At 39.6% G+C, this 24,376-nt stretch overlaps 1 protein-coding gene across 7 annotated transcripts in view; it reads left to right on the top strand.

The window, feature by feature from the left end:
* Positions 1-24,376, top strand: part of LOC101316208 (diacylglycerol O-acyltransferase 2) — a 364,872-nt gene that overhangs the window by 330,519 nt on the left and 9,977 nt on the right. For all 7 annotated transcript variants that reach the window (XM_073808430.1, XM_073808431.1, XM_073808432.1 and 4 more), the window contains one exon: positions 7,118-7,209. In XM_073808430.1, coding sequence (XP_073664531.1) covers positions 7,118-7,209 — 92 coding nt within the window. The remainder of the gene's footprint in view (positions 1-7,117; positions 7,210-24,376) is intronic.

The following is a 24,376-nucleotide window of genomic DNA, read 5'->3' as shown; positions in this document are numbered from 1 at the left end:
TAGAATGGGCATCTTCAGAAAATCTAGAAACAACAAATGCTGGAGAGGGTGTGGAGAAAAGGGAACCCTCTTGCACTGTTGGTGGGAATGTAAATTGATACAGCCACTATGGAGAACAGTATGGAGGTTCCTCAAAAAACTAAAAATAGGGCTTCCCTGGTGGTGCAGTGGTGGAGAGTCTGCCTGCCAATGTAGGGCACACGGGTTCGTGCCCCGGTCTGGGAAGGTCCCACATGCCGTTGAGTGGCTAGGCCCGTGAGCCATGGCCTCTGAGCCTGCGTGTCTGGAGCCTGTGCTCCGCAACGGGAGAGGCCACAACAGTGAGAGGTCCGCGTTCCGGGGGAAAAAAAAAAAGAAAGAAAACTAAAAATAGAACTACCATACGATCCAGCAATCCCACTATTGGGCATATGCCCAGGGAAAACCATAATTCAAAAAGACACATGCACCCCAATGTTCATTGCAGCGCTATTTACAATAGCCAGGTCATGGAAGCAACTTAAATGCCCATCGACAGACAAACGGATAAAGAAGAAGTGGTACATATATACAATGGAATATTACTCAGCCATGAATAGGAACAAAATTAGGTCATTTGTAGAGACGTGGATGGTCTAGAGACTGTCATACAGAGTGAAATAAGTCAGAGAGAGAAAAATATCACATATTAATGCATGTATGTGGAACCTAGAAAAATGGTATAGATGAACCAGTTTGCAGGGCAGAAATTGAGACACAGAAGTAGAGAACAAACGTATGGACACCAAGGGGGGAAAACAGTGGGGGGTGGCGGTGGGTGTGTGCTGAATTGGGAGATTGGGATTGACATGTATACACTGATGTGTATAAAACAGATGACTAATAAGAACCTGCTGTATAAAAAAATAAAATAAAATTCGAAAAAAAAAGAATATGACCAGATGTAGGATGCCTAGAGGGAGACTGGCAGACAGGAAAGAGAGCTGTCTGCCAGAGTGGTGAGTTCTGAATAAACCATTGTTAGCCAATACTGGAAAGCTATTTTATATATATATATATGTATATATATAGGGGACTTCATGGTAAGCAAATTGAATATACTCATTTATGTCAGCTCCCTAGTGAAATGCTACTAATAAAGATAAAATAGTTTAAAATTGTAAACACACAAGGATGAAAAGAACAGAAGAGACAAGAGCAGGTAATAGAGTCGACAACATTTTAGAAGATCACAGCAATAAATGAGTGATAAACTGAGTTGGCAGAATGGACAAAACTAAAACCTAAAGCCTTCAAGAAGCAATGCAGTTCTAGCCACAGAACTCCAGAAGATCTGAGGATTTGGAGTTATCAGGTACCTCATAGAGTGTAGGGTAAGGAATAAGTCTAAGAACAGGAGGATTAGTTGAAAGTCTGTAGAAAGAGAATTAAGACTCCCAGTTCACTCACCACTCTGCATAGCCAAGCAACTACCCCAGCACACAGCCCAGTGGGAGACTGGAGGTTTACTTTCTGAAGAAAATCAAACCCAAGAAGCTTTGGACTCTGAACTGCCTGGTATACTGGGGCAAGAAGTAAGACTCCTTACTAAAAACAAGGGGATTCAGTGAAAGTCCTACATACCAACACTGAATTCCCCAACTGCTTTTTCCTGCTTAACTCCCAAAATGGGATCCAGATTATACCCCTAGGCAGAAGGTTGGAGGATGCTCTCTGGAAAAAAACAGTCCGAGCAATGATAGCTGCTGGATTGGCATGTCCCCCACAGAAAGGGCTCACCCACTCATTCTACAGTGAAGTCCCCAGTCAGCAAGCACTGTCAATACACAGACTGTCCGATCAGCTTTTTGAAGTCTCATTCATAAAGAAGAATTGACAACCAAAGATTACTGCACATTAAAGAAAGCCTCTTTTTTTTTAAAGTCTGAAACAAACAGAAAAAGAAAGAAACCCAAAAGTAACAGAAAACGGAGGAGACAAAAAATGAAAATAACAATAATAATGATAATAGAAAATAATCGGAATTAGAGGATAAGAGTTTTATACTGAAAGGACTCACTAGCAAGGTACACAAAGGCAAAATAAACAAATGGGACTACATCAGACTAAAAATATTTTGCACAACAAAGGAAACTATCAACAAAATGAAAAGGCTGCCTACTGAATGGGAGAAGATATTTGCAAGTGATATATCTGATAAGGAGTTAGTATCCAAAATATACAAAGAACTCAGACAACTCAAAATCAAAAAAACAACCAACCGGATTAAAAAATGGACAGAGGACCTGAGTAGACATTTTCCCAAAGAAGACACAGAGATGGCCCATAGACACATGAAAAGATGCTCAACATCACTAACCACCAGGGAAATGCAAATCCAAACCACAATGTGGAGAAAGGGAACCCTTGTGCACTGTTGGCGCAACCACTATGGAAAACAGTATTGGAGGCTCTTCAAAAAAATGAAAAATAGAACTACCACACAATCCAGCAATTCCAAGTCTGGTATTTTTCCAAAGAAAACAAAAACACTAATTTGAAAAGATGTATGCACCCCTATGTTCATTGCTGCATTATTCACAATAGCCAAGATATGGAAGCAACCTAAGTGCCCATCAGTAGATGAATGGATAAAGACGATGTGGGGTATACACGTGCGTGCACGTGCATACACATATACATTGGAATATTACTCAGCCATAAAAGAACAAAATCTTGCCATTTGCAATAACATGGATAGACCTAGAGGGTATTATGCTAAGTGAAATAAGTCAGACAGCGAAAGACAAATACTATATGATTTCACTTATATGTGGAATCTAAAAAAAAAACAAATGAACAAACATAACAAAACAGAAATAGAGTCAGAGCTACAAAGAACAAACAGGTGGTTGCCAGAGGAAGGCCAGTATGTGGGGGAAGGAGTGAAATAGGTGAGGGTAATTAAGAGATACAAACTTTCAGTTGCAAAACAGATGAGCCACAAGGATGACGTGTACAGTGTGGGGAATATAGTTAGTGTAATATCTTTGTATGGTGACAGATGGTAACTAGACATTGTGGTGATCACTTTGTAATGTATAGAAATAATCGAATCACTGTGTTTTGCATCAGGAACTAACATAGTGTTGTAGGTCAGTTATACTTCAAAAACAAACTCATAGAAAGAGAGATCAGATTTCTGGTTACTAGAGGTAGGGGTGAGATGGGAGGGTGGGAATTGGGTGAAGGTAGTCAAAAGGTACAAACTTCCAGTTATAAGATAAGTAAGCACTAGGGATGTAATATATACCATGATTAATATAATTAACACTGTTGTGTGTTATATATGAAAGTTAAGAGAGTAAATTTTAAGAGTCCCCATCACAAGGAAAAAGTATTTTTTTTCTTTAATTTTGTGTCTATATGACATGATGGATGTTCTCTAAACTTATTGTGGTAATCATTTCCTGATGTATGTAAGTCAAATCATTATGCAGTACACCTTTAACTTATACAGAGCCGTATGTCAGTTATATCTCAATAAAACTGGAAGGAAATAAACAAAACAAGAACAAAGAACTCACTGAAGTGAGATCAAAACAGTGAAGAAAAAAAGACCCAAACAAAAGCTTATCACTGTGAAATTTCTGAATACTGAGGTTAAAGAATAAAATCCTAAAAGCTTCCAGAGACAGGAATCAGCTCACACACAAAGGATCAGGAATCAGAATGTTATCTGGTTGCTCAGTTGCTATGTGCAAAGTTGAATGACAGTGAAACAATACTTCAGAAATTCCAAAGGAAAAATCATTTCAGTCTTGAATTTTATATGCAAGGAAACTATCATTCAAGTGTGAGAATGGAATAAAGGTATTTTTAAATATTCAAGGTGTTAAAAAAGATACCTCTCATGTGGCCCTTTCCCAGAAAGCTGTTATAGAATATGCTCCACCAAAATGAGGCAGTAAATCAAGAAAGAAGTGATGAGATCTAGGAAACAAGAGCCTCAGCACAGAAGTACCGCTGGCCCTCTGTATCCACTGATGCAAAACCCTGGATGTGGAGGGTTGACTATGTTCATTGTACATTCAACACCATTTTATATGAGGGACTTAAACATCCACAGAGTTTGGTGTCTGCAGGGGCTCCTGGAGCTGATCCCCTGGGGATACAGGGGGATGACTGTAAACAGAATTTCCAGGATTATGGTGAAAGAAAGTTCTAGGAAGGTAACAATGGAACCAGCCTAGAGAGCAGCCTGTTCAGATTAGAGCGGAGAGAAGGGTGCTTCAGGAAACAATCTCCAAGCGGGGAAATGGGCTTGATAGATTATATGGTGTCTTTAATCAGATTGGGAAGGATTTAAGGTTTTGTCCTAATTGGGGGAAAATCTAGTGATAGGTACGTGGATACTCAACAAGTAGTACTATCCACAAGGTAGGTACTCAACAAGTGGGGAAAATGGTAATTATCACTTCAGGAGAAACAAACAAAAGGTCAAAAAAGGAATAGTACACTATATGGCTTAGCAGTGAACAGTATTATTGTAGGTATAAGGTAAACACTAAATATTGATTTAACAAAAAATGTTATATTCAAAAATAATTGAATAGCTTGAGAGGATGAGAAGTGTATTTGGGAGAGTGGAGAGTTAAATCCTCATAGTTAATAAGAAGTCAGTAGGTAATGTATGGGGATAAGGAGATAAAATGTGCTAAGAAAAGAGCTCAGTTCTCATTTTACATAGCACGAACATAGTAGATGATGTCTAAGCGAGGGGGAAAGAGTAAGAAATATCAATATAAGTGTATTATTCAGAAATATGACGGTAAAGAAGAAACAACTAAAAGTGGTCGCTACTGAAGAGCAAAGAACTGATGCTTTTCCATTGTAAGCCTTTCCAGTAGGTTAGACTTAAAACAGTACGTGTACTTTATTTTAAAATTTTAATATATTCTTATTATGTATGAATTTCTATTTTAGTTCTGTATGTTGAAAGTTAAGAGGGCTACATGATAGAAAGAATTCAGACTTGTTATTGAGAGGTTCTAGCCTTGGCTTTGGCCCTTATCAGCTTTGAGACCTTGGGCAGGACACTTGTCTTACTGAGTCTTAGTTTCTTCATTTATGAAAGGATGGAGGTTGGAAAAGATAGTCTCCATGATCTCTTTAATCTAGATATCCCAAGAGTCTATGATAAAGATAATAATGCTATACAACAAATGAAGAGTTAAGACTTGGGTGGAGGCTTGAAATTCCCAGTTTCCTTTTTTAGTTGAAATCAGACTTGGAGAGAAATTTTCACTGTGGTCTCTGAAAAGAATTCAACACCCACCTTCCATTGTGGAGCCTGGGGCAGGCAATTGACCACGTACTGGCTCAGGGACACATAGCTTAGTGTTATTTTAGTATGGGGTCATTTTATTTTTTTTGATATTTAATATTTTTCAGTATGAATCACAGGTGAAGTTTTCATGCCATGTGTAAACAATTTCACTTTTTTATTGAAACAATGAATTCAGGAATGTCATATTGGGATGTCAGCCATTTTATCAATGTGTGGAAAAAATGCTTTTATATTAATATAAGAAATGATGTCATTTAATATGGAGGAGATCTCATAATTCAAGGTCAGCAAATCTCAGGAGGTGATTTAGGTCACCAAGCTAGCTTTGGAAAAGGAAAAGAATGTTTTCCCTTTGTCTTCTCAAGATTTTGTTTTTTTGGTTTTTTTCAAACAATTTTCGGGTAGCTGGTGTAAGTGGCATGGTTGTGAAAAGGAGACTCTGACTAATAATGTCTTTGCCATTGAAACGTGGCTTTGGAGAATTTCCTTGCTCTTTCTCTCAGCTTCAGTTTTCCCATCTGCACAAGAAAACGATTAGCTTAAATAATATTCAAGATACCTTTTAGCTTTAACATTCTATGTTTCTGCCTCCTTATTTTATGTGTGTATTCAGACCATTCAAGAGACCTGATTAGGTTTGGGGGTTTCTTTTCAAAGTTCAGTGTAGTGAGAGTGAACTTTTTCTCTGTTAAATATCACTCACACTTAAGTGAAAAGTCAATAGAGTACTAGATACAAACAAAAGAAAACTTACTTTTTCTGTTGATAGTGGTTTAATTTTTTTAAAAGAGGAAAATATTTAAAAGTTTAACTTAGCCACTTTTAAATTAGGTGCTAGAAAAGTAAAACTTCAATACAGATGACCCTTCATATCTGTACATCAGTATGCAGTTTACAGAGTCCTTTCCTCATATATATCATGTCATTTGAAAAATACATTTCTGCAGGGCTGTGTTGTATACTTACTGTGTATTTGATGCTGTGTGTGTGAGCGTGTGTATGAATATGCACATATCCTTACCTCGGGTCTCTATTATGTTTAGTGAAGGAAGCAAACGGTCTTCAGAGACAAAATGAGAGGAGACGGGAACAGACAGATTAAAACCATTTAGTAGGTTACCCAAGGCACATAGAAGGACACATAATTTTAGAAAATCAGCCTCTAGCAGAAATAAGTAAAGCTAAGAGCAGATCTTGCCCACAGGCCATAGTTTCCTCATACTAGCTCTATAGCTCTCTACTCTGGTCCTAGAGAAAGAGGAAAGTTAGAGGCACAAGAGAAATAACATAAAGCACAGCCTCTGTCAAAAGTGACTTGCTGTTTGTTTAATAAGCATTGACTGAGCGCTAGCACTGTGTCAGACACTTGGGGATCAGAGATGGATACAGCATGACCCTTGTTCTTGATTCTACAAAGGGAAAAGGGTCCGTGTAAAAAGGGCTGAATGTGCTCAGAGTGTGTAATACCACCGTTCAGTCCCTAAAATGAAATACTGGTTTTATGGTATATGTCCCTGGAGTTGATGTTAGCAAACTCTACAGGGGTCTTGGAAATAATCCTGATTCCACAGTTGGTGGTTCTTAGTCTTCTCCAACGTTAGAGGGCAAGGGAGCAGGAAATGAGGAGGCTACCTTTAAACACCATCCAAAAAGTGAGGTTGATGATGTTGGGATCATACACTCACATTTCCTCTTTCAGCATTTAAAATGGGGGCGGGGGGAGAGGGACTTGTTTAGTGAATCATGTTTGGGAAGCATTGCCTAGTATCTGCCAAAATTTCTTTTAATTCTGTTTTTCCACCTTTGCAGCTAAGATATCAACATGGACTAGGGACTCCAGACTTGAGGCAAACCCTCCCTAACCTGAAAAACTTCATGGAGCACGGACTAATGGTCAGGTGGTGAGTACCTTTCTCTCTCATACCCAGAAACTGCAATGTGGATAATAATCCTGAGAAACTTGCCTGACTTCCACATCGCTCCACAACTTCCTTCTGGGTTTTCTTCTGTAATAAGATATCCGAAGAAAAGGAAAGGCAGCCATCATACTTGTGTAGGTCTAAGCTCCAGTCTGGCTAAGAGGGCGAAGCACCCACGAAGGGGGGTGAGTTCAAAGAGGTGCTGTTTGGACATGGGAAGGTTGGCGGGACAAGGAATCCTTGAGAGCTTGGCTGAAGCAGAGACTAGAGGATAGCCATGTGATTCGTAAAAGGGGGACATGGAGCCCCCAGGACTTTTCCAAAGAACAAGCGAAGGACAGAATAAGCATCAGGATCAGTGGTTGTGAGAGTGAAGGGAAGAAAGCACACAAGGAATAGGTCAGGCTGTCAGGACCTAGTCTGAGACCAAGAGACACACACATGCTGGAACGTTTCTCACATGTGATGTCAGAGCCTGTTGTGCCATGAGGGCAAGCTGCTGCCTAAAAGTGCTTTGTCAGGATGGACAAGACCCTCTTCCAAAGACAAGGGGAGAGGGAAAGTGATGCAAAGAAAACATTAGATGATTCGTTCGACTTAAATAGATGGAAAGCTGTTGGCTCAAGTCATTTAGTAATTCGAATCCTTGGATGATGGGCAATGACTTACAAAATCACATGAATTCATATCAGGCCTTTAGTTAGACAACTGGGAATAGCACGGTTTCTTCTAAAGAGCACTGGCTTCTGATCCCAGATCTTTTTTGATTTCCTATGTGAATTTTTGTTTTTTTAAGTTTTGAGATTCCTTTATTCAAGCCAAATTGTTCAACCTTTATCACAGTGTAACACCCTATTTTAAAAACCTCAAATAAATAAGTTATCCATGTAGCCTTGCCATTTCAATTTTCTGATTTGCTGTGTGGATTTAAACTCCTGCCTCTCTGAAACGTATTTCCTCATCTGTAATCCCTGCTCTGCTCATCTCACTGGTTTGTGGTGAGGATGAAGTGAGATGGTAGGTGGAGAAGTAATTTGTGGGGAGGAAAGTACAAGCATAGTTTCAGTTTCTTCTGTGTCATCAAGATAGGCCTTGAGGAGAACAAGAAAGTGGCATCTATGATTTACCTTTGACGTTTTCTGTTTCTGTCTCATGATCTTCAAAATGCAAATTCTGGATGTCTTGACTTTAGATAGGACTTCTGTTAAGCAAATACACAATTGTTTAAAAAAATTCTACTCAGAATATCAAAATAATTATAAAAAATTCGTGTTGATATGGACCTGTATGCCCTGAGGAATGAGGTCTAGGAACTGAGTTTTAATGTAAAACAATAATAGTAATGATAAGAATAATTTAAAAAGTGAGCTAGCAGGCATGTATTTAACATTGTCAGTGTAAAGTTCCGTGATAGGTACTCTGGAGGTAACGAGGTATAAGGCTTAAGCCCTACCTTCAAGGGATTTGTCATCTAGTTGGAAACAAGGTATATAATTCATGAAAGGTTTTATAACACAAATGGTAAATAACTTAAAATGATCAAAAAAAGAGGCAACTCACAGCACCACCTGATTAATCAACTAAAATGAATCTTGTTCAGTACAGACAGCAGATTGTCCCAGTGTCATTTATTGAAGACTCTTTTGTCCACTGTTGATAACGCCGATCTCTTTCATGCATCAAGTTCACTTACACACAGATCTGTTTCCAGGCTCCCTATTCTGCTTCATCGTTTTATTGTCTATCTATAGGCTAGTACCACATTTTTAATTAATATAAGGTGTAATTTCTATAAGTCTTATTGAGGTTTGAGCATCTCTCTTCCCTCTGACATTTGGAACCACTTGAGAGAGGAGATACAAGAGACAGACTAATAGGAGTCAAAATGTCAGTTTTATTACTGATAAAGCTGCATTTTCCAAGTGGCTTTAGATGTATAATAAAAGGGCTTGCAAAGACATCACTCAAAATTAAACTTACTTTTGCAGTCACGATGTGAACTGGAGAACCTCAGGCTTTCCCCGCAGAGGCAGGCCCTTAACTATACTATAGAGGGTTGTCAGGTGACTCCTCCAAGAACCCAGATGGGGCTAAGCCAAGAATAGCCAGGTTTTATTTTTCCCTCTAAATTCACTGATTAGAAAAGGCCCTCCTCCTCTTAAGAGCGAGTGGGAGGATGGAGAGAGGCCAGGAGCGTTACTCTTTAAATCATGTTCCTTCATAGCAAGGGAAAAGGAAGATTTCCCCAACTTTCTTGATATCTGGTCGGGTGAGGCTCCTACTTACGATCCTTCTTCAGAACTCTTCTGGCTTTTCTGGACTTATGAACTGTATCTGAGTGATTTGACAGCTGTATGATATTCTTTCTAACTGTGAACATGGTATCTCTTTTTATGCTTTGTTTTTTAAACATACCTCAGTGAAGTTTTAAAATTTTCTTCATAAAGATCTTACACATCTTTTATTAGATACTTAGTCCTAGGTAGCTTACCATTTTGGTTACTGTTATAAATTTTTTTATTACATCATCCAACTTTTTTGTGGCTAGTATGCAGGACTACTACTGATTTTTGTATTTTGAGAATGTATCCAGCAGCCTTGCTAACATTAATTACAATGGTTTATCTTAGATTCTCTCGGATTTTTCTGTGGGTACGATCATATTTTTTTAGTGAATGATGGTGTTGTTTCTTCCTATTTTTACAACTTTTATTACTTTTTCTTGTCCTTTGTTTTATTATGGAAGAGGAGCAGCAATAGTGGATATCCTTGTCTTATTCCCGACTTTAAAGAGAATGCTTCTTTTCACCACTAAGTATTATATTTATTGCAAGTTTGGATAGATATTATTTATTAGCAAAAGGAAGTTTCTTTCTATTCCCAGTTCACTAAGAGTTGCTTTTTATAAAATCATAAATGTGTATATTTTGGATTTTATAAAATGCTTATTATGTTTATTGAGATAACACTATATTCTTCTTTCTTGTGTTAATAACTAGTAATACATTTTCTGATGTTAAATTATCTTTGCCTCCTGGGCTATAATCTGCTTGGTTGTGATGAATTATTTTTTGTATATTGTTGGATTCGATTTGCTGATTTACTTTTTTTTTTTAAAGCTTATTTTATTGAAGTATAGCTGATTTATAATGTTGTGTTAGTTTCTGCTTTACAGCAAAGTGATTCAGTTATACATATATATATACATTATTTTTCATATTCTTTTCCATTATGGTTTATCACACAGGATGTTGAATATAGTTCCCTGTGCTATACAGTAGGACATTGTTGTTTATCCATTCTATATATAGTAGTTTGCATCTGCTAATCCCAAACTCCCAATCCATCCCTCCCTTACCCCCATCCCCCTTGGCAACCACAAGTTTGTTCTCTATGTCTGTGAGTCTGTTTGTTTCATAGATAAGTTCATTTGTGTCATATGTCAGATTCTACATATAAGTGATGTCATATGGTATTTGTCTTTCTCTTTCTTACTTCACTTAGTATGATAATCTGTAGGTCCATCCACGTTGCTGCAAATGGCATTATCTCATTCTTTTTTATGGCTGTGTAGTATTCCATTATAGATACAGGTATAGCTGTATAGATCGTATCTTTTGTTTTTAAATTTTATTGGCATATAGTTGATTTACAATGCTGTGTTAGTTTCAGGAGTACAGCATAGTGATTCAGTTATACATATACACATATTCATTCTTTTTCAGATTCTTTTCCCATATAGGTTATTACAGAATACTGAGTAGAGTTCCCTGTGCTATACAGTAGGTCCTTGTTGGTTATCTATTTTATATATAGTAGTGTGTGTTTGTTAATCCCAACCTCCTAATTTATCTCTCCCCCACTATGTTTCTTCTTTGGTAACCATTAGTTGGTTTTTGAGTCTATTATTTTTTAAATTACATGCCATGATTTGCTAATATTTTTAGGATATCTGCCTCTGTAAATGAGATGAGGCTAGCCTGTAATTTTTCTTTCTCATATAATAATCTTTGTCTGATTTTGGTTACAAGGTTGTAACAGCCTCATAAAGTAAATTGAGGCGCTTTCCCTTCTTTTCTATTATTCTTTTCTGTTCTCTGGAACAGTTTATGTAAGATAGGAATTATCTATATCTTGAAGGTCTGAAAAACCTAGTGTTTTTCATTTGTTGAGAGGGAAAGTATAGATTTTTAGCTACTGACTTAATTTTTATGATGATTATGAGTCTATTTATGTTCCGTTTTTCCAGTTCCTCCTTAACATACTCCAGCCTGATTTCAGTTCTATCAGTATACTGAAATACCTCTTATCTAGGTAGGTGTCTAGAACGCTATGTTGCCAAACCCAGCGGCCACTTTTCCATCCTTATCCTACTAGTCTGTATTTAGTGTCATTTGGCCTTGCTGGCCATTCCTGCCTTCTTGAAACATTCTTTCTTGGCTTCCACAATACTACCCTCCCCTGGTTTTCCTCCTTTCAGCTGCACTTTTTCTGCCTGTTTTTCCTGTTTGTCCTCCTTTTCTTGATCAGTAGATGTGGAGATCTCCATAGTATTCTCCTTTTCTCTCTCTTTCTTCTCATGTGAGCTCATCCACTGCCCCCATTTTGAAAAACATCTATATGCTATGACCCTCCAAGTTATGTTTTCAGCGTAAACCTCTCCTGCAAACTCTGTAGTCAGAGACCTGCTTGACACCTCCCCTTGGAGTATCACAGGCACCTCAGCCTCAACATCTAAAACTGTCCTTCACCAGGCTTCTTCAGCTCAGCAAATGACACCCTGTCTACCCAGTTGCTCAAACCAGAGAAACATCCTTGATCTCCTTCTTTTCTTCACTCCTCCCTGAGCCAGTCTAGTTCATCAGCAAACCATGTCATCTCTACCCACCAAGTGTACTTCCAACTGTCTCTGCTGCCACCATCCCAGTCCAAGTCACCACCTGCTCTTACCCAGACACTGCACCAGTCCAGTTTGTCTCCCTAATTTCACTCTTGTCCCACCTCTGTTCATTCTCCGCAGCAGCCAGAGTGACTTTTTAAAATTTTAGCTATATCTTAATCACTCCCTAGCTTCAGCGGCTAGAGTAAAATCGAAGCCCTTTTCTGTGGTCTCCGACTACCTGCCCCTCCCCCTCCTCTCATGTATAGTCCTATACTGACCTCCTCTTAGCATGAAAAGCTCTTTCCTGCCTCGTCACACTCACCGTCCTGTCTAGAATGTGCTCTCCCTCTTGCTTCTCTCCCACCACCATCCATCCCTTCATATAGAGGGAACAGTTTTAGAAAAGGCACAGGAGGTTTACTGGCAAATAGACCACTTGGCTAGAGCGCACATTCATTTTAGGAACAGAGAGAATCTGGGTTTTGTGGTACTTAGAGCTTATGCAATTTGGGAACCCTTTCAAGAAAACAATACAAAACTGAAAATACAAAATTAGGGAAAAAAAAGTTAATATTTTAAGTGAGAAACAAGATCACAACAAATTACTGGAACTTTAGAGATCAGATCCCTTTCCCTTTCTTCTGTGATCTCTTTAGACAATTTACCCAAAATGCTTCCTCACTGCAACCTGACTGTCCTTTCCCTCCTAAAACACCGTCATTTCCAGCAACTCTCATTTCTGAGGTTCAGATAAATTAAATGACTTTCCAGGGACTTCCCTGGTGGTGCAGTGGTTAAGAATCCGCCTGCCAATGCAGGGGACACGGGTTTGAGCCCTGGTCCGGGAAGATCCCACATGCCGCGGAGCAACTAAGCCCGTGCACCACAACTCCTGAGCCTGCACTCTAGAGCCCACAAGCCACAACTACTTAGCCCGCGTGCCACAACTACTGAAGCCCGCATGTCTAGAGCCCGTGCTCCGCAACAAGAGAAGCCACTGCAGTGAGAAGCCCAAGCACCGCAATGAAGAGTAGCCCCCGCTCGCCACAGCTAGAGAAAGCCCACGTGCAACAATGAAGACCCAGCTCAGCCAAAAATAAAATAATTTTAAAAAGAAAATAAATAAATGACTTTCCAAGCATGATTGACCTATGAGCCTATGGCAATAAGACTGGAGTCTAGGTCTCCTGGCACTGACGTAGTAACCCATTAAGCCCCAAACTCACACATTATGTAGTGCCCCTCTGAGCCACTGTACCAAGCACATTAACACTGAATGAGTAGTAGGTACCACTTTATGGTGCTGTAATGAAAAGTAGGCTACTGAGACAGATGCAGAGTACCACAAAATGCATGCTACATTACGATCCAAGTAAAGACCACTGTGGAAGCCAGGCTGGAGGTTACAAATCTAAACAAAGCTGGAACAAACACTTTTAGCCTCAGAGGAAACCTCAGAATTTCTGAGAGCAGCCATGAACTGAGGAGTTACCTCCCAAGCCCGTGCTCCTTAGGGCAAAGGGTAAAAAAACTCACGCTCCTAAGGGAGCCTCTTACATCTTTTGTAAAAGAAAACACTTCCAGTTTCTGTGTGATTGTTACCATTCACAGATTGGTCCCTCGTGGACCGTATGTTCTTTTGGTGTCGAGGATTTCAAACTGGCTGTGAGGGTCAGTGCAGTCACTGAATTCCTCCTTATGGTAAAAGCTTCAAAGTTATGTGACAGCTTGTTTTGTTTTGCTTTTCAAAGAAAAGACAATGTGATTAAAATTCCTTTAATGAAGTGATTTTTTTTCTTTCACATTACAGAATTCTTATCTAATATCAAAGCATCTACCTGATTAATCCTAAAACTATCCCTTTTCCACATGAACGCAGTTACCTGGGGCACAGTTCTCAGCGCTTTATGCTAGTCCTTTCCAAAAGAAGTCTCCTTTTTCTCATCCTTGGATCAGTAACCTCGTTGTAACTGCCAAGCAACACAATTTTGAAAAGCAGAATTTCAGCTCAGAGGTTGTACTCTTGAATATTTTGGTTAAAAGCCACCAGCATGCCACTTAAACATAGCATTTTTTTCTTTCTTTTACTACTAACTACAAAGTGGTCCAAGATTCCAGTTGACAGGCGCATGCACAGCTGATGCTGGTGCTGAATTATGGTCAGGGGAGAATGTACGCCCAAGGCGCTGCTTGATGGCTGCCAGTGAGACGATAAGTTTAGAACTGAGAGGAAGAGATTACGTGCTGTGTGGCTGTGAATGGGCTGTGCGCCGGGGCCCCCGCATGCAGGTCCCAGGACAGCACCTCCACCCTCTCTCACCCCAGCTCACCTGACCTCGAGACATGCCCCGCTCATTTCTGACCTCAGTTCTTTTCTCAGACAAGTTCCCACCACCTAGAATCGCCTGCTTCTGCCTCTGCCCTCTCCAAACGTCGCTCTCACTTCAAGATCCAGTTCATGTCCTACCTCATTCATTCACTCACTCAGCAGGTGCAGAGGTAACACGTCCTCCCTCCGTAGCTTAAGTTCACTTCTCCACCAAGTCTTACCCACTAGGCTTTTGAGCAGCAATGAGCAGGCAGTGAAATAGGAACAAACAATATGTAATAGACAGCAGCAAGTATGAGTACAGAAGAAAGGTGGATAAGTTATTTGGAACATTCTGAGGATGTCATTTACTTCCTGGTGTGAGGGGTGTGGGTGAAACTGGACGAGCCTTCACTAAGAAGATGGCATTTAGTGGACCTGGAGCACAAGGAGAATTGGGGTGTGTGAAGACTGGGGTGTAGGCCAGAGTAGGAAGCCGTTGCCCAGTTGTAAAGAGCATGTAAGACTACAGGTTTGAATACCAACTCTCCCACTCACTGTCTCTGTGACTTCAGGCAAGTTTAAGCTCTCAGCTTAAATTTCTCTGTAAAATGGAGATAATAGTGCGTACCTGATAAAGTTGATATAAAGATTAAATATGTAAACACTTAGCATACTTCCCGGCACATAGTAGTACTCAATAAATGGTAAGTATTATAAATATGTAATAGATAAGAGAATCATAGTTATTATCTCTGTTTTAAAAATTAAGTCCATTCTTTATTATAGGTATTTTGTTTTTCCCTTAAAATCTACAGTCTTCTCCTTACAGATAGGTATAGAACATGGTTCTTGGTCACATTTTTAATAATGGCTCATGCTGCCTTGTACGTTAGTGGTACAAAATATTCACCATCACCCTTCCACTTTTCCCCAAGTCCTTTATATGACCCTTTGAAGCCTTAGAGATAAGTACCCTACAAATCTATTTGCCTACCTACTTTTTTTGGTACCTACCTTCTTTGGTAACTCTCACCTCTAGTGAGAAGCTATGTAAAATAAAAGTTTCTTATTTGTAGAATTTTCCATGTTTTTATTTAAGCTTCTAGCAACCCTGTGAAGGAGGCAGGGCAAGGATGATGATTACTATATTACAGGTCAGAAAACTGAGACTTAGAAATATGAAGTATTTGCCAAGATCACATGATAATAAGTGATGGAACTGGGACCAGAAACCCAGGTTGTCTGACTCCTAGTTGCATGTTCTTTTTATCATACCAGGCTGCCTCTTATTAGTTAGTGGTCATTCTTTTCCTTCTCTGCCCTTCCCCAGCCCTCCTGTCTCTCTGCCACTGAATTTCTAACACCTATTACCTTCTCCAGGAAAGCCCATCAAAGTCAAATCCAGAAAAATACACTCAAAATCAGGACAGGCAGGTCTGGTGAAGACATTCTTTGTTGCTTATTGTACCCCATTTACTTCAGAGATGTAGGAAACTCATAAGAGTCATAAAACTTAGTGAAGAATTTAAAAACTTTAAGACCAAAGGAAACAAAAATGAGTATATGTTTCAACTCCATTGGTTAAGAAACAAGAAAGCTAAGGGAAGCACATGAGTTGGCTTAAAACATATGTTTGCCCGAATTTCATGTTTTTGTTTTTGTTTTCTCAGAATAAGACATGATAAAAGCAGGATTTCAAAACCATCTTTCCTGCTTTATACATGGAATTTTTTATTCTAAGTTCAGTTTTTACTGACTGTAAAGCTTCACAATTAACAGTGGAAAGAGCACTGAATTTGGGAATCAGAAAACATAGGCTCCAACTTCAGCTCTTTCCTTTAATTTTCATAAACTGTTTTTGAGTATCAGTTTTTTTTTAATGGAGTTAATAGCACCAGCTGTATTTCCCAAGCATAATTGTACAAAACAAATGAGATAATGTCTGTCCAAGTGGTTTAGAAACTAAAAAGGACTATACAAAATATTATTAAGTATTATTCATGCATTTAACAATTCATTAAGGGTCTCCTCTGCATATAGCACTATTCAAGAGATAAAAGAAAATTCAGAAGTGTTAGATTTGCCCTGCCTTTGCTTAGTTGACAGTTGTTTAGTTTATAATCTGAATGAGTACATAAGACAAATATTTTGAAGAACAAGACTTGCAAAAATATTCTCAGGCGTTGTTCAGTCTCACTGTTGTGTGGGACTTAAGAGCCTGAGCCCCGGCTTCAGTGGACAGTCCGTTACAATGATGGCGCTCAACCTTGCACTAACTTAACTTGATGTTTTAGGACCAGGTGTGCCGTTTTTATAGAGACCGCATGAATTTCAGTGACCTTAGTGAGAAAACTGAGGAGAAGTATCCTTGGCTGTTCTGCAGCTTGCTGGGATACTTCTGATTCCCTCCAGCGTTTAATGATGCGACTTTGCGAGAAGCAACTAGTGGCTTTATGTAAGGTCATATCATTTCAGTGGTAAAATCTCTAGGTAGTATTTCTGCTGACCTATTTCTGATCTAGTTCTCTATTCCTTTCTATAAATAGAATAAAACTCGATCAAGCTTTTTTGAATGAACAAACGAATAAGAAAGAAAGGAGCTAAGAATTTTGACACATGTTAAGAAAATGGGCTTTCTCAGTCAGTTAAAAATAATGAAAATCTAGAGCAAGTGAGCCAGTCTTTCTATAAAACCAGAAGGTAGTGATATAATAATTCAGCTCTTAAGGCAAACCATCCACCTGTGAAAATGAGACCCTATCCAGCATTAACATTTTTTTAAAGCCTTACTTTTTAAAAGCAGATCTATCTTCTCTCCTTCCCTCCATCATTTGCTCATGCTGAATTCAGAACTAGTCTCTAGCAGGTGACCCCCGAGGGACTTAAAAACCCTGTTGTCTAGCTGACGTTGGTTTTTAAATTTAGATCAAATGACATTGTGTTTGAAGTCTCAAGAGCACTACTTAAGGTAGCTGTATCATATGGGCTTGCCTTTCAGAGTGCTCCTTGCAGGCTGGCATCCTTAATAGGAAAAGTGAAGCCTGGTCAAAAATAAATGAAAAAGAAAGTTTTATTGGAGTTATTTACTCTAAGACAGCTATTTTAGACGGAACCTTGACAAGTCATCTCATTGCCTCCAGACAGGAACACTCAAGGCATATGGGTATCTATAGTATTTTAAATGACCTTGGGGGACGAGGCTCCTTCCATAACTCATTCCAGAGTTTAAACACCCTCGCTTCAGGAAATTCTTCCCTATATTTAACTTACAGGCCCCCTTCTGCGGTTAACACCCATTTCCGCTTTTTTCTGTCCCCAGTCAGGATGGAGAACAGCTGGCCAACATCCTTTGTGTGCTAACCCTCCATCAGTGAGAAAGTCATTTGGGCATCCCTGGGCTGCTTTTCTCAACCTCCAGCAACCAAGTCTTTGAACCAAATTGAGGTCTTTTTCCGTTTTTATTTGTGCCTTGTCTCTCTCTCGTCATTCCTTTTGATTATCAATGAATAAAATTTGGAAAACGTAAAAATATACAGACGAGGGGAAAACAATAGCCCTATAATCCAGGGAGCGAAACCACTGTTAAGTTAGTCAGTTTTCTGTGTGTTTCTTATGCAGTTGAGATCATGTCATCTATACCAGCCCTGAAATACAGTCTGATCCACATATATAGAAACTTACATTTTCTGGCAGCCACATTGAAAAAAGGTAAAAAGGAATAGGTAAATTAATTTTAATTATAGTTTTTATTTAATTCCAATAAAATATTAAAATGTAATCAGTATTTTAACTATTAACAAAATATTTCACATTCCATTTTTTATACTAAACTGTCTAAATCCGGTGTATACTTTACATTTATAGCACATCTCAAATCCAGCTGGCCACCTTGCAGGTACTCAGTACCGTGTGACTAGTAGCTATAGTGCTGAAGCACAGTCCTCGCAGTTGTATATGCTGCTTTTTTGTCTATCATATCTTAAGCCTTTTACGAATGGCGTTACAAAAATTTTAGCATCATTTTAGTGGCTGCATAATAGTTCATCATTTAGACTTACTATAACTGTATCTTTAGAAAGTTTTGTTCTTTATGTTATAAGTAACCCTGTAGTGTTCTTTTTTTACTTCTTTTTTACTTTTATATCAACTGTTTCTCAACACATTGCCAAAAGAAAAATAACATAAATTATTCCTTTTGGGTGCAACTAATCAAATCCACTTATTCATAAAACAAATATATCCACTTAGCATCTGCTGTATACTCTGTACTACATTAGATTGGGAAGTGGAGCAGTGGATTTCAAGGAATAGAAGACCAGGTCCCTCCCACACATTGCTTACAAGACTTGGCTCCACAGTTGGACTGCACACATATTGTATTTTATTCTGACTTAAATAGCCTTCCCTTCATTTCTTACTCCCCTCTGCCCCTACATATACACACACAGCCTGGTTGACTCCCCCTTATGCTTCAAAGTGCCAGTCAAAGGGAGCCACCTCTGCTGAGTCCTCTAGGTGACTGCTGGCTCCCTCCTCCATTATACAAAATGTATATACTGTGTACAGAGCACCATGGTGTTCTGGTTATTGGCTAACTCTGTCTTCTCTACTAGAGTAGAAACTCTTTAATGATAGAAACCTTATCTTATAAGCCTCTTTATTCCCAGTGCCTAGCAGACTGCCAGGGCAGTGAATGTGGATGTCAATAATACCTAACTGAAATACTTGTTGAAATACAAGTGATGATATTAAGCATCAGTTGGATAATATAATTACAAGTATTGATCAAGGAGTTCAGAGTTCAGAGAGCACACTTTAAATTGGCATATGGTTGAAGAAGGCTTTAACAAAGGAGGTAGGACTTGAATTGGGCTTTGGAAGATGATCATGCTTAAGTGAATGGACGGGAGATATCATGTTCTAAGAAGCCTCTTTTTCAGGAGGAATTCTTTAGCGTGTGCTAAGTATCAGCAGATAAGCATTTTTCTAGATCTAAAACACTATAGTAAGTTTCAAGAAGGCTGTAGAGATATGGTCTTGGCCCATCAAAAACTGTCAGGGCGGGGCTTCCCTGGTGGGGCAGTGGTTAAGAATCTGCCTGCCAATGCAGAGGACATGGGTTCGAGTCCTGGTGCAGGAAGATCCTACATGCCGCTGCAAAGCAGCTAAGCCCATGTGCCACAACTACTGAGCCCACGCGCCACAATCTCTGAAGCCCACGTGCCTAGAGCCCATGCTGCACAACAAGAGAAGCCACCACAATGAGAAGCCCGCACACCCCAACGAAGAGTAGCCACGGCTTCCTGCAACTAGAGAAAGCCTGCGCGTGGCAACAAAGACCCAACGCAGCCAAAAGAACAAACAAACAAAAAACAAACTGTCAGGGCTTTGCAGAATTAGAAATTACCACTGGCTGCTTCAGTATGATCTTTGAGTTTAAGCTCTGTTTCAACTTTGGAGTTGTTAAAGGTCGTTTTATATGATGCTTGTTCAATAATCCTTCTGGTAGTGGACAGTTGTATATAGATAATAATAAGTATGTCATTATAGCTAATATCAAATGACCATTACTGCAAACTAGGCACTCTTCCAAAGCATTTTGAATGGATTATTTAGTTAAGTCATTTAATCCTCACAACAGTCAAGTGAATTAGGGCCCATTATCCCCTCTCATCTTACAAACGAGGAAACTGAAGCACAGAGAGGTTTAAATAACTTACATGTAACACAGCCATCAAGTGGAAGAGCTAAGATTTGATCCCAGGCAGAACAGCTTTAGGGCCTCTACTTTAACCATCACCCTGTACAGCCTCTCTTATAACTATGTTAAAAATAAAATGTTTTATACAGGGATCATTTAGCATCTTGTGGTTCCAGAAAAGGAATCCTATTATTATAACCCTCCCCTATTTTTCTTCATTCCTCTGACGGCTCCTTATCTCATTTGCAGGCTCCTCTTCTTCTACCTCATCATAAAAGACTGGAGCTCCTCAGGCTCAGTCCTTAGCCCTCTTTTCTCTGATTTTTTTCTTCACCACCCTTGCCCAGTGATCTTATCTACAACTATCATTTTAATTATCACCCACATTGAAAGGAAGCACAGTGTAAATCTTCAGCCCAGATCTCTTTTCCGATATCAGACCTCTATTCAGATTGCCTCCTGGACCTTTTCACAGCACATTCTGTGTGCCCTTGTTTTTTTCTTCCTGTCTTCCACCCCAGCCATCACAAGCCTCATGGTCTTCCAGTGCTCTGTTTTCAGCAAATGGAATCTCCATCCATTCTTTTACGCTGGCCAGGAAGGCAGCTGGTTCCTCCCTTTCCCTCTTACCCCCATATCCAACCTTCACAGCCTCTGCTGATTTCCCCTAATATGTCTATTTGCCTGTATCTATACATTTCCACTCTGGCCCAGGCCTCCATCATCTCTCACCTGTACTACTGCACAGCCTGTGGTCCCCCAGCATCTGCTCCAGACCCCCTCCACTCTGTTCTCCAGCTTCAGTGAGAGTGTACCTGTCAAAATACAAATTAATCAGTCTCTTTCCTTCTCTCCTTACCCCCCTAGATATACACACACACACACACACACACACCCTAGCCTAAAACACTTTAATGACTTAAATAAAGAGAAAAATGCTAAACATGGCCTCTGGGCTTCTGCAGGGTCTAGACCTTGTTTTCCCCTTCAGCTTTATCTTCTGCCGTGCTACTCTTCACTAGATGACCTTTAGGGTCCTCAAACGTTCTCTCTCTTGACATATGCTATTCCTTTTGCCTGGATGCTCTCACCCACCCACCCACCCACTCTTTACCTGGTGAAGAAGTCTACTAGCCCTTCGAATCTTGGCCTCTGCTGGGTTAGTGGCATAGCATGTGTCAGAGGTTGTCATTTTGCATTTATATCTATAATTCTGTGACAAATGTCTATCCTCTCCCACTTATAAGCGCCACAGAAGCAGGAACCATGGCTTTTTCCAATCACTATTGTATCCCCCGAGTCTAGTGCACAGTGCCTTGTGCATAGACACTCACTATATATTTAAATGAGGGAGTAAATAATTTGTTAATATGTTCTGTTAATATACATACAGTTTATACTGCACCTCTTGCAGTAGTACAGAGGGCTACAAAAAATAAGGTTCCCGAGACATTGTCCCTGAAGTCCCACAGTCTCTAAGCAGTGATTAAATGATGGCTAACTGTCATTTAAGCATTTCTTCCAAAGGCCTCCAGCATCTCTGAAAATGGTGGCAGAGCTATCCTTTTTTCTTTTAAAGCAAACAACTAAGGCCCCATGGTTCGGTTCCTGTCAGGGCTTCTTAGAAATGTGATGGTGGTTCAGCTTTAGCAGTGTCTTTCAAAAACTTAGTTTCATAGATTCTGTCATTGGCCTCTGGAGTCTAAAGCTTCCTGTAGCTCTCTCTGCAAGTCTACTTTTTAAATTCTGACCAAGGTTTAAATTTCCCTATCAAGTTCTTTCTGGGGCTGGGCTGTGACATTGCTATTCCTCTGGTTTCCCTGGCAAAGGTCGTTTGTTTTTTTTTTCTAGTTTCAGCATAAACACTTTATCACTCCCATGTTTCAGGTGCTATCTAGACACTCCGAGGGGTCATCAGGTATCCTTCCTGGCATCTCTTTCTGTTTCTGCAGACCATGTTACAGTCCTTATAATGTTTGTTGCCTTGCCTGGCTGTGATTTCAGTACGTTAAATTTGTGTGATGATTTCTTAAACGGAAAGCTGATGGGTGAAGTGGTTGACCTGCCAGCTCCTGAGACCTTCTGTCTCCCTGGAGGATCACTCTCTATTCCCTAATCCCAGGGAACTCAGCCTTGAAGGAACCAAGCTGGCTTCCAGGTGGGCTCCATGCTGTGGGAACCCCCTCCATGCTGTGGGAACCCCTTCAGCCTCTGTTCATAGCGTGTGCTGGGACCTTTCTTTTCCAAGGTGGGCCCTGTTGCCCAGGACCACGGAGGCCCTCACATCACAGAGTCTGGGGAAATGGATTTCTTCAGCTTGCTTGTTTTATCCTTTGCCTGTGGAATTTTCTCTTTCACAAATTCGTCTCTCCATCAGAACTCAGTTTAAATAAAATCTAAAGGCTCCCTTGTTCAGTTATTCCTTTTTAAACTCTGTTTCTATTTAGTCAGGCTTTGGCAAGAAAACTTCTAAGCGGAGCCCAGGGGAAAAGTGACCGTTGGCACAGATTTTAGCCTGTGCTTTGGGCCAAGATTGTTTCTATTTTTATTTTGTTTCTTGTTTTTGTTAACATCCAGGGCACAGATTAAGCACTTTCACTTATCTGTAATGGTGAGAGACCTTTAGATTGCTTGCCTTTGGCCAAGATTCTGCATGCTTAAAACTATTAACCCCCAGCTACCTCCTGGGAGATAAGATCTAGCTGTTCAATTTGGCTTTTCCAAAAGGAGGCTGTGTGCTTCTACTTGATCTGAGATAGAAAAAGGAGAAAGGTAAATCCCAACCTTTGCTGGATTTTCAAAGAGGTTAGTAGCCTAATTTATGGGTTGTCTTTTTTTTTTTTTTAAACTAACTTTATATTGTAATTTCTCAGCTGCCAAAAGACGTAATTCTGCCTCAGCTTCGCCTTGGCAACCTGCTTTTGGCACTCTGTGCAGCCCTGTCGTTGCTCTGCATTATTTAAGCAGTAATCTTTAAGAAGGTGAGAAACTATTATTGCTTTTTAGCAGAGTTGACATGCTATTGGCGCAGAGTAGTACCTAGAGCTTCAAACATTTCTAATGGCTGTAAACCAACTTAAACACCTCCATGTAGATGTCTCACTGCCATGAGGTCATAGTTTGCTACAAGGGGGAGAAAGAAGAAGATCAAATGTTATTTAAAAGTGTGGGTTGTTGTTTTTTTCCCTTCTTTTTAAGTATTCTTATTCCACTGAGTTGTGGCTGTAGATTTTGGCCAGGATCCAGACAATCAAGATTTAGCATTTTGACCAGCTGTGATCTAGTAATGTTCCTCAGAGGAAACATTTTGTAGGAGGGAAAGACACATATTTGAGACTGTGAATTGTACTCCTTCCTAATACTTTACAGTGTGAGACCTGGTTGTAGACAGATAAAACAAGCACAAGTGAATCTGAACAAGAACAGAGGGAAAAAAAAGTTTTCAAAGAGCTAAAACTTCACTCCAGCTTGAAGAACTCTCTTGAGGTGGGAAATCTTTACATTTTCTCTTTATTTCACTTTTCCCTAAGTCTTCACATTCATATCATTCCATGGCAGAATGTATTTCTGTTCATAATTGATACTTAGAATGCATTAACGTTCTTTTAACAGCATAACAAGTCTTAGGAAGTAAAAATGCCACACAAACTTAATGTAGGCAAGAAGAGAAGAGAAGGAAAAGGTATCAAGCCACTTGACCTAAAAAGTATTATTCTGATTCTCACTCCTCCCTCAAATAAAAGTAGAGTGTGTTTGGGTGGCCAGTCCTATGGATTGGGAGAGAGAAGGAAATTAACATTTTTCAGTCAGACTCCCTCTGTTAAAGCACAGTTAGTTGCTTTGTGATCTTAGGCAGGTTACCTAACCTCTGTGCCTCAGTTTCTTCATCTGTAAAATGAGGATGTATACTTCATAGAGATGTGAGGATGAAATGAGACCATGTATAAAGCTGTTAACAGATTACTTATTCCCTAGTACTTCATAAATGTTAGTTGCTATTGTTTTATTATTAATAATTTATGGAGTACCTACTCATTGTACTAAGAATTTTCCTTGTATATTTTATTTAATCCTGACTGCAACAGCCGTTAGATGAATATACCCACTTCACAGGAGAGGAAACACAGGTTCGGGGTAGTGAAGTGCTCCACCCGTCTCCCATATTTTATAATGGCGGAGCTATAGTGAAGGTCTGGAATATTATATATGGGAGATGTGGAAATGGGAACACATTTTGGACCAGTGCTTTCTCACT

This window comes from Tursiops truncatus, chromosome 8 (assembly GCF_011762595.2).
Source record: "Tursiops truncatus isolate mTurTru1 chromosome 8, mTurTru1.mat.Y, whole genome shotgun sequence".
Taxonomy (NCBI): Eukaryota; Metazoa; Chordata; class Mammalia; order Artiodactyla; family Delphinidae; genus Tursiops; species Tursiops truncatus.
Note: the sequence above shows the minus strand (reverse complement) of the source record. Positions and strands in the feature narration are given on the sequence as shown.